Genomic DNA, 15,479 nt, shown 5'->3' with positions numbered 1-15,479 from the left:
GATTAAGTGGAGCTGACCCCTTAAAAGCTTAATGCCATACTGTCTTCTCAAATACTGAATCCTACGTCACACAAGTACCCTTTGTTTGACCCTTATTTAGCATCACTTATGCCAGCCTATGCAGCTATTGCCCAGCTCAGCTTACCTGATAGGAAGTTATTTGGTGTAGTCTCCATGCAATGCTACAATAATAAACCAATACAAAATCCTGAAGATGTAGCCTGTCAGAAAACAATACTTAAAAGATGAGTAATTATGAAAAAGTTCTAAAAGAATAAATTGCTCCTTAGGCAGGATTTATAAAAGTCTTTTGACAGCATGACACTTTATTGACTTTCTGAATGAGACCAAAATGCTGTTTACCTAGGTCAGTGAAAGTAGCTATTTCCTAAGGACCTTGGCAAGGTTAGTGAAAGGTACTCTGGTAGACATTAACAACCTGCATCTCCTCACTTCATGACCTGGGGGATGCATTGGGCACATAAGGAAACAAACTCTGTTATATATGCAGGACCCAGGTTGTATATGAACTGATATGCAAAATGAGTATATTATTGAAAGATTTGGCAGTAATTGTCAGCTAGTGCAGATAACATAGCAGAAAATTGATGCATCATAAATGAAAATTTTCATCTGTTAATCCCACTGTGGAATTCTAGCCACTCCAAAGGAAGCTATGCCACATCCCATTCCAACAGCATAAGGTAAAGAGACTAGCAGTGCCATCCATGTTTGTCAGTACCAGTACATGAATCAGTGTAGAGAAGTCAGATTATGAAACATGTATTTGGATCTAGGAGTATAGTGTAGATGAAAGTGGAAATTTGAAACATCAGCTGATACATAAGTTTTCAGTGTTGAGATAATGGATCTGAGCAGCAAATTCCAGGGGGAAAGGAGAGCAGAGGAAGTTTGTTGCCTTTACGTATTATAAATCTTTATTTCCTGGGAACACTTTTACTATGTGTCTGTAGTACAAGTATGATTCTTCTAATGCTCCATCTTTACCTTCTTTCCCCTTCTTTAATTTCTCCAAGTCTTTTGGATTTCTAATATCATGACTGGAATGGACCGCATTCCTAAACCAAAGTATGATTAAATTCATGAAATTAGTATTGTTTCAATCTTTGATGTTAGCCAGCACCTGCAATGTGCCCAGTATTGACGACTCCTACAATTCGTATGGTACTACATTTATTGGTAACATATGTAAATTTGACTGTAAATTTTTTTTATAAGACCCATTGCTCCTACTACTATTGGAACTGTCTGGTTATTCTTCTTCCACATTGCCCTCTTTTCTGCCTTCAAATCCTGGTATTTTATGATTTTGTGTGTCTCTGTACATAAGACACTGTAGTCACTGGGTGCCTCAATTTCACAATCAGTGCTACTTTTGTCTTCTTTTCATGGACTAATATATAGTTTTTTCTCATATTGATTTTTTGAACTGTTGGTAATGGGTGATCCCATGTGATATAGACTTCATCATTTTCTATAATGCTTTGTGGTCATGTTTCCAATGCTTCTCAACTACTTCAATATTATAATGTTTGCACAGTCCCTAGTGCAACACTCTTGCCATATTGTTATGCCTTTCAGTATACAGTTTTATACTTTTTCTGTCCAACCAGTCAGCACCTTTTGGGGATTGTCAATCACTACAATACTGTAAGTTAGAGCAGGAAGAGCAAATTGGTTTATAGCTTGGACTTTGTTCCTCGATGTCAGTGCTGGTTTCAGTATTAATTTTAGTATTCTAAAATGTTCCTTACTAAGATTTTTTCACATTTGTTCATGTTACATTGTTGATCTTTCATCACTTCAGAAATATTTATATACTCCCTCTTGCTCAAGTCCTTTTTTATCACATTCTTGTCCCAGACTGATGTTTTCTTGTTGGTGCAGCTATCATTCTTTAAAGGTTACTTTTTTGTTAACACCTTTATTGAATTATCTCTTGTGACATAGGCACATTTCCATTCCTAGTTGAAAGTATTTTACATCACAAACCATAGTGACACACTCCCAGTTGCAAGCATTATACATCACTTATAATCTACCCAATCATTTTCAGTCAAACATTGCATAGCTCATTTAAATCCTGTCTTCTTTTAAACCTCATTCCTCCCCTGTGTATACTGTATCCCATAATTCCCAGTTTTCCTATCTAGTTTGCTCCTACTTTTTTCCTAAAGATCTCATTTCCATTTGTTTTATCTCTGTTACTATATTCACTACTTCTAACATAGTTGGTTTAGATTTTGATTTCTATTTGCTAGTAATTGCTTTCTTGGCAGCCACCATAATTAGAGACAGCAAGGTCTTACCATGTCTAGGCAATTCCGATTCCATATCATAGCGCAGAAAAATCATCTTCCTTGTCACACCAATCTGCCCACCCAGCACCCTGGACAGTGGATCCTGCAGGGAATCCTTAAAGTCGACCAACTCACTGCACTCCCAGAAAGTATGTTCCCAATTCCCTCTTTCTTCCCCATCACACCTCCAACATTTGCTATCTACCTGAGGAAAAATTCTCTGGAGTCTAGATGGGGCAGAAAAATATATATGTAAACATTTCCAAGCAAAGATCCTAAATCTTCTAGATTCTGTTGCATATTTGGGAGATATACATACATCCTCCTGTTGTTTCTTTGCGAATTGCTTATCCAATCTCTCTTCCTATTTCTTTCTAACCTCCTTTTATTGATTCTTATAGTTATCATGCAATATTTTATATGCTGTACTAATTATTCCTTTTTTAATGGCAGCTTCTGTTCTAGATTCTACTAAAAACTCTACCAGTGCTGTTTTTTTTTTCATTTAGGACAATTATTTCTTTCGGTTTGACTATACTCTGATATCAGTCTTTGATAGGGAAGGCAATCTCTAACCTGCAGCCCAAATAAATTTTTGGCATCTTCCCATTTTATCATCTTTCCATCTATAGTTATTTGCTTACATATTTATCTAGACCAGGGGTGGGCAAACTTTTTGATTCGTGGGCCACATTGAGTTCTAACATTTGACAAAGGGGCCAGAACAGGAGCAGATAGATGGCATGCTTTGAAAACATCACCTCATTGGGGGAAAAATACACATCTTGGGATATGGAGAAACATGTCCCCCCTGCAGCCATTCCAATGTCCCATTACCTGGCTATTTCATCCCATTTACCATACACACCAATGTGTGTATACTGCTTTACTTCTACAATGACTTGGATTTTATTTTTACACTTTATTGTGCAATGCACAAACACCAATAGATCTCTGTTAAACAAAGCAAAACTGTCTCACAATGAAAATAGAGTTGGCATTAAAACTTCTCTACATTCATTAAAATAGCATTGAAATCTACACCGCATCCAAAGAAAATGCATCTGGCCAATGGTAGATAAAGATTACCTTTGTGCTGTTTTCAAATCAATATCCCCTTGCACACAACAGGAAAGATATGTGTTCTTTGTTACACCTTCCTGACTTTAGTAAATTATATTACTTGTATAATACAGCACACTTGTTATACAGAGAGAGCACATTTTAAATTTATTGTTTGAACATTTTTTTCAGTAGGCAATAAAACAAAATGCATGAATCAGCAATGACAAAACTGCCCAATTCAGAACATTTCCATCATAAAAGTCTACTTAATTATTAACATGGTTGCCACCTCTGTCTCATCCAATTCTCCTGGCCAAAGAATAATGTATGCATGTTGCACTCTGGCCTTAATGACTGTGAATAAGAAAGAAAGAAAAAAAATGGCACACCCATAGTAACACTTACAGATTGCTTTAATTTATAGCAAGACATAATGGGATGATGTTGAGACTATGTGGGACTAAATATTGCACAGTCATTTTTACATCACTGACAAATCAATACAACAAATCACTACAATGAATTCCCAATGAACAAAACTGGACTCCCAATGACCATGAAACCATTTAACAGATTTAACTTTCAGGCAGGTGAGCTGGACCACTAGGACTCACTTTCGGTCAAGCCTTAATTGCAATACAACTACTGAAACCCAGTGAATAAAACATAACAAAAATAATTAAAAGCATAAAAATACAGATCAGACATAAATGCACAAAACTGTATTAGGTACAGCATATAAAAATAGCTTAATACCTCTGTAAAACAAAAACATTAACACCTATTCTATTTTTATATGAATACAGTATCGGAATTTTAACAATGGCTTCTGAGTTGCACTCCAGTGACACTATGTCCAGGTCCTCTGGACCATATCAAACTAGATCACATTCTTTGGGGCATTTTAAATCAAAAGTAATATTAGGACTTATGGAAAATGCTGCACAGACAAGGAGGGGACTTATATATTCAAGTGCCTGCTTACATATTAATCCCTTGTGAACTGCTTCTTCTTACCTACTTAATAGTGTACTTTTAGGAGAGCTTAAATTAATAAGCTAGTAAATCATTTTACATGCAGATACATTTTCTGTCAGTGAAACTGGACATCTACTTAACATCAGCAGGTTTTGAACAGTGATGCTGCAATCTATACACACACACACACACACACACACACACACACACACACACACACACACACACACACACACTCTCTCTCTTACCCTGAGTAGTGCTCGGCGTCTTCTGTTCAATCCATCCTCATGTTGCTGCTGCTGCCATTAATCCTGGGCCCGGCTCCATTTCAGGGCTCGCTGTATCCCCCAGCCTGCTAATGCCATTAATCCCAGCTCCGTGAGCTCGCTATATCCCTGGCCCCTTTGCTGCTGCCATGAATCCGTTTCAGGGCTCGCTGAGTCAGCCTCTTCTGTTCCACATGTTGCATTCCCGCGGACTGTTAACTGCCAGCCAGCCGGAAATGATGATGCGAGCTCCTTGAGCTCAATTCCGACTGGCTGGTAGCCTGACGGTGCTGATGTCATCGCGCACGTGATGACGTCAGCCCCGACAGCGTGAAAATTTAAAAAAAATTATTAAAATTTATTAAATTTTTTCAAGTTTGGCGGGCCGAATCAAAACGTTTAACGGGCCGCATGTGGCCCCCGGGCCGTAGTTTGCCCATGCCTGATCTAGACCAAAGGACATGCTTATATCATCTGAAAAAGTTTTACCACTTGCAGTTTTGCTTTCAGTTCTTCTGGTGAGCTATACAGTTTTAAATCACCCACAAAAAGAAGATCAGAAGTCTTTTCACTTTGTTGTTTTCTGAGCACCAAATTTTAGCCATGACCTAATCTGTTAAGTAGAGAGCTGGAATATTCCCCTTTAAATTTTTATCCCTAAATAATAATTTGTCCTCTATCATGGCTTAACTGTAAAGTGGTTTGCCACTGTTTTATGGTTGCTATAATGTAATCAATCAGTGTATGGTGTATCTTATACATTTTTAAATGCTCTTTTATCCATGTATGTGGTGGTCTAGCCATGCCACACTTAAATTCTTCACCTTTTTACAATTCTTTACATTTCTCCATTATGACTTTAACAACAGATGATCCTTTGTTCCATATGACTTTTTTTGTTATCCTTTTTTTCTATTGGCATGATTAAGATTTTTTCTAAATGACTATAAACTCTGTCAGCATCAATTCCAGTATATAATTTCTATATAATTGGAAGGCAAGTCATTGGTCTATAGACACTGCTATTACAGGTAGTAAGAAAAACAGAAATGCGAAAACACAGCATTTAGCATCCATGTCTGAGTCAGTAAGTTCTAACTGAGCTCAAGCACCTGAAGGGACACCTATTCAACCACATCTTTGACTGTTTTATCCATTTATATGATTGTTTAATGCCTGCTCAAGTGTCTAATTGTCCACAGACAGTAGCCCATTTTGTGTCTTCACAGTATATCATACTGATAGCTGTTTTTCTATTCATTTAGTGGTCCTTCTCCATACTTTCACTTAAATTATGCAGCTAAACTGTATATTTGAAATGTTTTAATGAATCGCTTACCTTCTCTTAAAAAGCCAAAATGCTCTTTAATTATCAAAAGTTTCAAACTGAAATGCTTCTGTAAATTTACATTTTCTTTGAATGATTTTTCAGATGGTTTAGCAACACAGGAACTCTAATTACCTGAAATGTTAATGGTCATTTAACATAATCCCATTTACTTAGTGTAAATTATATATTCTTTCCTTGTAGCATCAATACTATTAATAATTCCAGTGTGTTTCACCATTTTTAAATGCCCACATTCAACCACATTACATAAAAGTTGTAGCAAGAACCCTTTGGCGAGGCTTATGAATGAATATGGGGCTGATCATATTTTTAGATTTTTAGTTTTAGAAGTTCAGTTAAATTTGAGGGGCAGTGATATAAGAAATAGGACTGAGTACGCTGAACTTAAATGGATTGTGGGTCTAAAAGCTGACAGTTTTCCTGGTTTAAATGAAACTTTGTCTGTCAAACCTGTACTAAAGAATTGTGGTTTGAGACATTAAGTTTACTATCTGTTTAGCTTCATGGTTATAGTTTGATGTTAAGTTGTCTATCTCGCCTTCATTCTTGCTGGTTGGGTTCGGAGCCGATCCTCGGCTCCGACTTGGCCATCTTCAAAAGCTCGAGAGCTGCTTACTGGCTCAAGGCCCCCCTATATCCCATGATGCCTGGTGCTAGATACCCAGATCTCATTTGCCGCTTCTGCTACGAGGTTGCGTTTACTGGCTCAGGTCATATTTTTTCACTTTATTGATATATATTTAGAACTTTTTGTATGTTATTAGTTAGAATACTTAGTGTTCATACATAGTTGTAGTATTTGTAGGTATTTGTTAGTGTTTAATTCCCCCCTTGAAAACTCGTTTTCTTCTTAGAGAGATTTCCCCTCCCTCCCCCACTCCCATTTTCCTTTTTAAGGTAAGCTGTTTCAGTTAGAGGCTTATCCTTGGTTCCTTTTTTAAGGTAGTAAAAATTTTTTTCATAGAAATTGTGGTAGTTGTAGGTCCATTTAGCCTTTCTTATATTATAAAGTGTGTGTGTGCTGTTAGGGTGTGGTAACTTGTGTGGACTGTGTGTGTTTTTTTCTAGTTACCTACTTCCCTTTGTACTCTTTCTTTGTATTTTGATTTTTCCTTTACAGGAATGTCTAAAGACACGAAAGTGTCTGGATTCAAGAAGTGTGACTCATGCTGTCAGAAAATGTCACTGACAGATGGTCACACTTCTTGTGTCTATTGCTTGGGCGCCCTACACCTGCGGGACTCTTGTTCATTGTGTCACGCCTTTAGTCCAAGAGTCCTGCAGGAGCGTAGGAATAAGCTTATCCTTAGGGGTTTGCTTAAACCTGAAGGATCATCAGCCAAGGCTCAGTCAGTGAAACCTTCCAAGCCATCGAAGCCGCTGGCTCCCTGTTCGGAGCCGTCGTCAGGTGTGGCATCTGCTTCAACTTCGGTTCAGGCTGGAACCGAAGTGTCTATCTCCCAGTCAGCCCAGACTCTTCTGTCGAGACCATCAGGGAATCGAAAACGCTCAAGATCACCATCCTTAGAGTCGATACAATCGGCTCCGGGGTCGCCCTTGTTGCAGTAGGAGAGAAGTCATCGATCCCACTCTTCTCGGTCGTCTAGACTATCTGAACATGATTTGGAGAGAATGGTGAGCAGGCTTTTAAAATTGCAGGCCCTGGCTAAAATGCTATCCAGCTCCCCCCTCATCAGGGTTTGGCTCTCCCTGTCTATGAAGTAATTCCTTCTTCGGCTCATCCCTTGAGCTCAGAGCCGGAGCATGCTGAGGCTGGGATCGTGGGACCATTGGCTCCGATCTCTTCCATGGTGCCGTCCGTGGAGGGATCTGGGCGCCGGGACTCCCTCGTCTGCTCTGAGGGGGCGGGTGGCATTGGACCCTTGTCCGACCCCGTTCTCCCTCTTGGAGCTTCGGTGCAGGTGAGTTTGGCTCCTACATCGGCTTCGGAGCTGTCTCTCTTTGTGCCGGGAAGGATTCCGGTCTCTTCGGTGCTGGACCCTTCTCCGATATCAGGAAGAGGTGCCTTCGAGGTCATGAGGAGTGTGCTGGCATCTGAGTCAGCCTCATCGGCTCCTCCCCCCATGGTGCCTGCTCCTGCCTCTGCCCCTCCTCCAGACCCCAAGCGTGGGGAACAAGCGCTCCAGGGCACCCCATTGGGTGTATCTTCCTCTTCCAAGGCTTCCACCGTTCATTCAGAGGAGCCCCTTCGAAAGAGGAAATGCAAGAGGAAGCATGTTGACTCCCCTGAGTCTGTCACTTCAGATACTGACTTGGAGGAGTTGGAAGGGTCCCCGAGATCCCCCTCTGAGGATGTCTCCTTCTCAGACATCTTTGAGATTCTTAGGCAGAGGGGAACTGGACTACCCTTAACCCTTCTGAGGATGAGTCGGTATTCCTGGACACATTTGGATCCCGACCCTCCACCTCCTGGGTATCTCTGCCTTTCGATCCACTGATGTCTGTGGTGGCTCGAAAGGCGTGGTCAGCTCCAGACACAATGGAACCAACTCCCCGCAGGCCCACAAAATTTATTACTGCCCCACAAGACAAGCAATTTCTGACCAAGGGTGTCCCCGTTGATGCCATGGTGGTAGCAGTGGCCACAAAAAAGGAGTTGGCTGAAATGTCTTTGTCTGTCCATCCCCCTAATAAGGAATCTAGGTTATCCATCCCACTAATAAGGAATCTAGGCTGATGGACAGATAAGGGAAGCAGATGTTTTCCTCAGCGACCTTCTCCATGAGGTCACTGAACTATTTGAACTAAACTAAAGAGCTAGGAGATACCCTTCAAGATCCATCAGCTGCGGGGGCCCAGGCTAAGGTTGCCTCCCAGCTGGTGACTCTTAATTCGGTAGTAAACTCCTCCATGTGGCTCCTCTCTTATGCAGCCGATGGTGCGAGTAGGGCCGCAGGCACAAGCGTGGCTTTGAGGAGGCATGCTTGGATGCAGTTATGCAACTTTGCGGAACCCTTCAGGGTGTCTTTCACCAACACCCCCTTTGATGGTTCTGCTCTGTTTGGACCACAGGTGAAGGATACCCTTACCAGGTGTGAACAGGAAGGCAAGACTCTCTCTGCTGTGGGAGCCCATTTTTCCACTCCTTCAAGACCGTATCCCAAGGGTCAGAAGAGTGGGAAAATGTGGTTCCAGAAACCCTAGCAGAGAGCCGTGCCTGACACACGTGGAGAGTTCCCCTCCAGGGGCAAAGGAGGGAATAACAATAGACACCAGCCTAGGGGCAGAGGGGGTCCGCAAAATCAGGGCCAAAGAGAATCTTTCTCTGACAAGCCCTTCCAGCATCCCTGAAGTTCTGCCCGGCTGTCCACCTTTGGAGGCAGTCGGGGAAGATTTTTGCTGTACCCAAAAGCCTGGCAAAGTATAACACAAGACAAATGGGTACTGTCTATCATATCCGAAGGCTACAAAATCCCCTTCCTTCGCACTCCACACATTCCCAACAAATCCCTTCCAGATGTTCCACCCAATCTAAAGGATCAAGCAGTTCAAGAAATTTCAAAACTGCTAAGAGAAAGAGCCATCCAATCAGTCCCAGCAGACCAGCAAGGATCCGGAATTTACTCATGGTTCTTTTTGGTACCAAAAAAGACAGGGGACTGGAGACCCATTCTGGATCTCAGCAGACTAAACAGGTCTGTTCAAAGAATGAAGTTCTGGATGGTCATGCTACAGTCCGTTTTACCCTTTCTGGGACAGGACAATTGGATGTGCTCCATAGATCTTCAGGAAGCGTACTACCATATCAAAATGGACAGACGCTCCAGAAGATTCCTCCACTTCCGGCTGGGAGCCAGTCATTATCAGTTCAGAGCTCTGCCCTTTAGTCTCACCACAGCCCCCAGGGTATTCAAATGTTTGGCAGTAGTTACCGCTCACCTGAGATGGCAAGGATTCCAAGTGTTTCCATATTTAGATGACTGGCTCCTTACTGCAACCACCAGGCATCACCTGCTGTGAGCCAGAGACTACACCATCCAAACTTGCTCCAAACTAGGCATCACAATAAATTTCAAAAAGTCTGCATTGTCACCTTGTCAATCTATCACCTGTATAGGTGCAAACTTAAATACAAAGGACATGTCAGCGAGACTTCCAGTAGACAGAGTGTTAGGCATTCGACGACATGTGCAGATCTTATTAGGATGCAAAAAAATTCAGGCCAGATTCGTCCTAAGAACATTGGGTCTCATGGCAGCAGTTATCATACTAGTCCCCCTTGCATGTTTTCACATGAGGATTCTTCAGTGGATGCTGTTCACACAATGGTCCTTCCAGAAACTCCCAATGTCTCACATGATAATGATCACACAGTCATGCAAAAACCAACTTGTTTGGTGGATGGTTTCCCCATCATTACACCAGGGCAGACCATTTGTTCTTCCTCCTCCAGTAGCTACTGTGACCATGGATGCCTCCCTGATCGGGTGGGGGGGGAATTTTCAGGGCAGAACAGTCCAAGGCACCTGGCAGCCTCACGAGTACCATCTGCATATCAACGTCTTGGAGATGAGGGCCGTGCCTTTAGCATTGCAAGCTCTTCAGAACTCTTTTCCCAACGGGACCATTGCAATTCAAACAGACAATATGTCAGTAGTATGGTACATCAACAAGCAGGGCGAAACCAAGTCCTACCCCTTATGTCAAGAAGCACTCAGACTTTGGCAGTGGGCGATCTCTTCCCAAAGGTTTCTGATAGCAGCGCACATCCCTGGGAAGTCCAATGTTATAGCAGACAGGCTGACCAGAGCAATTCTCATGCCTCACGAGTGGTCTCTCAATCAGACTGTGGCGGACAAAATCTTCCGCAAATGGGGTCAGCCTTGCTGTGACCTTTTTGCCACCTCCTTCAACAGCAAGTGCGACAATTTCTTCTCTCTCCTCCCTCTTCCCGGACACTTCCCCAGAGATGCTCTAGTTCACGATTGGCCTCAGGGACTTCTTTATGCATTCCCTCCATTTCCCCTGATTCCCAAACTAATACAGAAAGCTACCACATTGGGATGCAAGATGATCCTCATTGCCTCTTACTGGCCTCGACAAATTTGGTTCCTTTTCCTGCAGCATCACCTTCTGGAGCAGCCCTGGACCCTGGACCCACTTCCAGACCTGATCCATCAATCGGGCGGGCTGCACCAATCTCTTCAATCTCTCCAGCTCACTGCTTGGTTGCTCCACTTCCGACCTTAGCCAGGCTTCCGAACATCTCCCACTCGGTGCGTGAAATCACCTTATCCTTGCATAAGTCTACCACTAAAAAAACTTATACTAGTAAGTGGAAACATTTTTCCTTATGGGCAGAGACCAAGAATATAGATCCCTTTTCAGCCCCTCTGCACCATATCTTAGAATTTCTAACTGAACTTTTTCGAGCTGGATCCTCTTCTGCCACGATTAGAGTTCAGCTAGCTGCAATTTCAAACTTTCATACGGGCCTAGCTGATGCAAGCATCATGTCCGATAAGCTTTGTAAAGCCTTTCTTAAAGGGACCACTCTACTCAGGCCCCCAGTAAGAGATCCCCTGCCTCCGTGGGATCTAAATTTGATTTTAGCTTCCCTGATACTGCCCCCCTTTGAACCTGCAGCTTCTTGTTCTTTGAAGTTTCTTTCTTGGAAAACCCTTCTTCTGGTTGCAATTACATCGGCTAGAAGAGTTTCTGAACTTCAGGCTCTTTGTGTTCGTCCTCCTTACCTAGTTTTTCACGATGATAGAGTTTCTCTTCGCACTAACCCTTCCTTTCTTCCAAAGGTTGCCTCTAATAATAATTTGAATCAGTCCATTGACCTACCTGTGTTTTTTCCAAATTATTCCAGCAAAGCGGAATACAAATTACATTAGTTGGACGTTCATAGACAATTACGCTTTTACTTGCATAGAACCAAGCAAATCAGAAAATCAGACCAGTTGTTCCTGTCCTATGCTGAGGGTAAACAAGGTATACCGGTGTCGAAAGTAACCTTATCTAGGTGATTGACATTTATTATTTCATTTATATACCAGTTTAAGGAATAAAGAGCCTCCTGCTAAACCAAAAGGTCACTCCACTGGAGCTCTAGCTACTTCAGTGGCCTTTCAGGCAAGATTGCCAATGGAAACTATTTGTGCGGCAGCTACATGGGCCAATCCTCATACCTTCATTTCACATTATAAACTGGATGTGGCCTCCAGGAGCAGAGCTGATTTTGTGTTCTGAAGAGTCTGTTCCGATGAGCCACCCAGGATTGAGGTGCTAGGGACGCTGTCCCAACCAGCAAGAAAGAAGGCGAGAAGAAGACAACTAACATGGAACGTTATGGTAGGTACATAACTTCTTATTATGTATGAAAGCATTTCTTCCTGTTGTACTTGATTGGCTGTTACAGCCTAGATCTGTATTTTGATTTGTGTTCATAGATAGTTATTTGATTGGTTAGCTTACTATGAATGAAAGTAATACTTCCTGCTTTAGGTTGATTGGCCATTATGGCTCAACTTGAACTGTGATTTGAGCACATAGCCAATGATTCTAAATGGCTATGTGGCGCAGATCTGCAGGATGAGATGTGCCTTTTTTTGAGTGTTTTGATTGGATAAGAATGATTTTCCTCATTTGATTATGTAACTGATTGGTTGTTTCTGATTTTAAAAGCAAGTGTGTCACACTTTTGTAAATTTACTGGTCTGAAGAAGGGTGTGTTGTACCAGGAAAACGCTCACCACATACATTTTATTATTTGTATTAAAGTTATTTTATTATTTCAGCTGTGGTGTGTGAAGCACATTTTTGGAATTCCTACATGTATTACTTTGTATTACATAGCAACTTTTGTCTTGGCCTTGAGCTGTATAGACTAAGATTATTATGCAAGGCCTGTGTGTTTTATGTGCTTCTGCAGATAGATCACATACCTGTTTATCCTATTCCATTAACTTTACAGTGCTTTTTGAATGTAACATGCAGACTGAGGCATCCATCTTGTTTGAAGGAGAGACACTTAAGATATGTACACAACAGTTTCTGATGTGGAACTACAACTGAAGCATACGGTCATGCAGATCTTGCATTATCATTTGAATGCTTATAGGGTGGAAATGATGTACTTGCATTTAAATGACAGGCCTTTGAAAAAAAGTATTTTAGTGAGTTAATAACGTATATTTCTTTTTGCTGCATAAACTAGTGTGTTGACATAACTTTTTTACAGACATATGATATTAAAGGAGAAAAGGAAATATAGATAGAGGTTAAAATGGAAAGGAAGGATGACACACATGAACAAATAAATGAAGATCTTGCTGATTTGTTGAAGAGCTGTTAGTTTTGTTTCTTGAAAATGAGCATAATATTTCCAATATGAATTGCTCTTGCAATAATCCCCAAATTGGTGTGGGTAATTCATGCATTATCCCCCCAACACACATACACAGGATTGGATTATTGCCATTATGTAGTGCCATTGTTTAATAAAAAAAAAGTCTTACCTTTTATAAATAATTTCATTACATAAACCGACTTTAACTCTCTTCTGCAGGCTTCTAGTAATCTGACATATACTGCATATCCATAGTGCATTGCTTTCTCTGCCCCCTCCCTTTTGTTAAGGTATTGAGGAGTGTGTATGACCCTTGTCATATACATTTCACCGCAACTGCCTAGATTTTTACAGAATGTTTAGATATATAAAAGCTTTAGTTTTCTGGCAAATCACTATGGAATAATAACAGATATTTCAGTTTCTGGTGGTAAAACCTTGGGAAGTGTGGAGGTTGTGGAGCTCTCTGAGCAGTGATTTTTTTTTCCTTTTGAACATATTGTATTCTGTTCTGTGAGGCAGTTACTGGCATGGATTTTTTGTTTAAGTTGTTTGTTTTAATAGTTTAATTTTCCACTTAGTGACACAGACAAAATGAGTTAACCAGAGCACTTCCTATAAGGAACTGTTTACATAGAGCACACTGATTAGTCTGTCCAATCTACATGTGCGTTTTTCAATATTAAGTTGGTTTTATTAAGCAAACGAGAAAATATTTTCTCTGTAGCGATGTTGTTTTCAGATTCTTTGCTGAACAATTTTGGACAGAGCTCTTCCTATAAGGAACTCAGTTTACATAGAGCACACTGATTAGTCTGTCCAATCTACATGTGCATTTCTGAATATTAAGTTGTTTTTTATTAAGCAAAGGAGCAAATATTTTCTCTGTGGCAATGTTGGTTTCAGATTTTTTGCTAAACAATTTTGGACAAAACCAAAACTACAGTAAGAAAGGGCAGTATCAGAGAGGGATTTAAAAGATGATAAAAAGGAAAAGTTTTGCTTCTAAGTATCTTACTTGTGTGGCATTACTGAGAGATGGTGACTTAGCAGAAGATTAGATGTTTTATGACAGATAAAGCGAAAATGTGAAGATAAAAGAGATGCTCTGCAAATTCTTTGTAGAGGTATGAATGATTGGCCCACCACTCGCACCGATAAAATATAAGTGGTCAGACTTGTTTCTGTTTGGATATGTTGGATTTACAATCGACACACATGCACATTTTTGAATACAAATGGCCCTTTATTGTTTAATTGCTTTTCCTGTCATTTTCTGTACAGTCTAGCGGGAGAAAGCTTGCTAAACTACTTATAGTGTAGGATACTGAGATGTTAAGTAACATTACTAACTTCATACTTGGAATGCTAATTTGTATATGTTTTATTTTATAGCATGTGACTGCAGTCCATATGGTGTAGTCAAAGGGCAAAATGCATGTGACCCATTTACTGGTCAGTGTGTATGCCTTCCTCATGTAGCTGGACAACACTGCAGTCACTGTGAACTTGGATTTTTCAACCTGAATCCAGATGTTGGATGTGAAAGGTAGGTCTTACTGCTTTCATATTAAAACAATTTTTTTGGTCACTAGAGTTAAGCTATAATGCTTCCATTAAAACTGTAGCATAAAATGTAAGGCTTATTTTAGTCTACCAATGCACATACTTCATAAAAGTGTAGAAGACTACATATGTCAGAGAAAGTACCTAAATACAAAGCAGCTGCAACTGCTTTATTTTAATTGAGTAGAATTCAATAATCTCTACTGAGCTGGATCATTCCTTTTTCATCCTTCCCTTTCCTTTGTACTTGTTTGATGAAGCTATTCATAGTGCACACCTGGCAAAGTGCTGTTACTGAAGTACTGATTTTACTGGCATTAACCAGATGGATTGGACCTTCAGTACTGCTCTGGTCATCATTTTCCCTAGGGAAGGAACATGCACTGATATATTAGCGCCTGCATATCAGTGTGTTTATTGCTTCAGCAGTAGAGTAACAGTAATGGTACATTTTGTTGACGTCTGATCGTCATTTCATCATTTTAATTAATTTTACAAGCTTTCTCCAAGGCTGTATGACCTCAGAGGATGTTGTATTAAGTAAAGAGAGCACACCGGTGAAACTTACTGCATGGAAAGTGTGAAAGCTTGTCCTCACTTTTTCCAGAGCCACTAAG

At 40.7% G+C, this 15,479-nt stretch overlaps 1 protein-coding gene across 2 annotated transcripts in view; it reads left to right on the top strand.

The window, feature by feature from the left end:
• LAMC3 (laminin subunit gamma 3) overlaps window positions 1–15,479 on the top strand; it is a 4,228,426-nt gene that overhangs the window by 2,975,139 nt on the left and 1,237,808 nt on the right. For both annotated transcript variants that reach the window (XM_044058389.1, XM_044058388.1), the window contains one exon: window positions 14,692–14,845. In XM_044058389.1, coding sequence (XP_043914324.1) covers window positions 14,692–14,845 — 154 coding nt within the window. The remainder of the gene's footprint in view (window positions 1–14,691; window positions 14,846–15,479) is intronic.

Source organism: Protopterus annectens, chromosome 16.part0, assembly GCF_019279795.1.
Source record: "Protopterus annectens isolate FY-2018-M chromosome 16.part0, PAN1.0, whole genome shotgun sequence".
NCBI lineage: Eukaryota > Metazoa > Chordata > Ceratodontiformes > Protopteridae > Protopterus > Protopterus annectens.
Note: the sequence above shows the minus strand (reverse complement) of the source record. Positions and strands in the feature narration are given on the sequence as shown.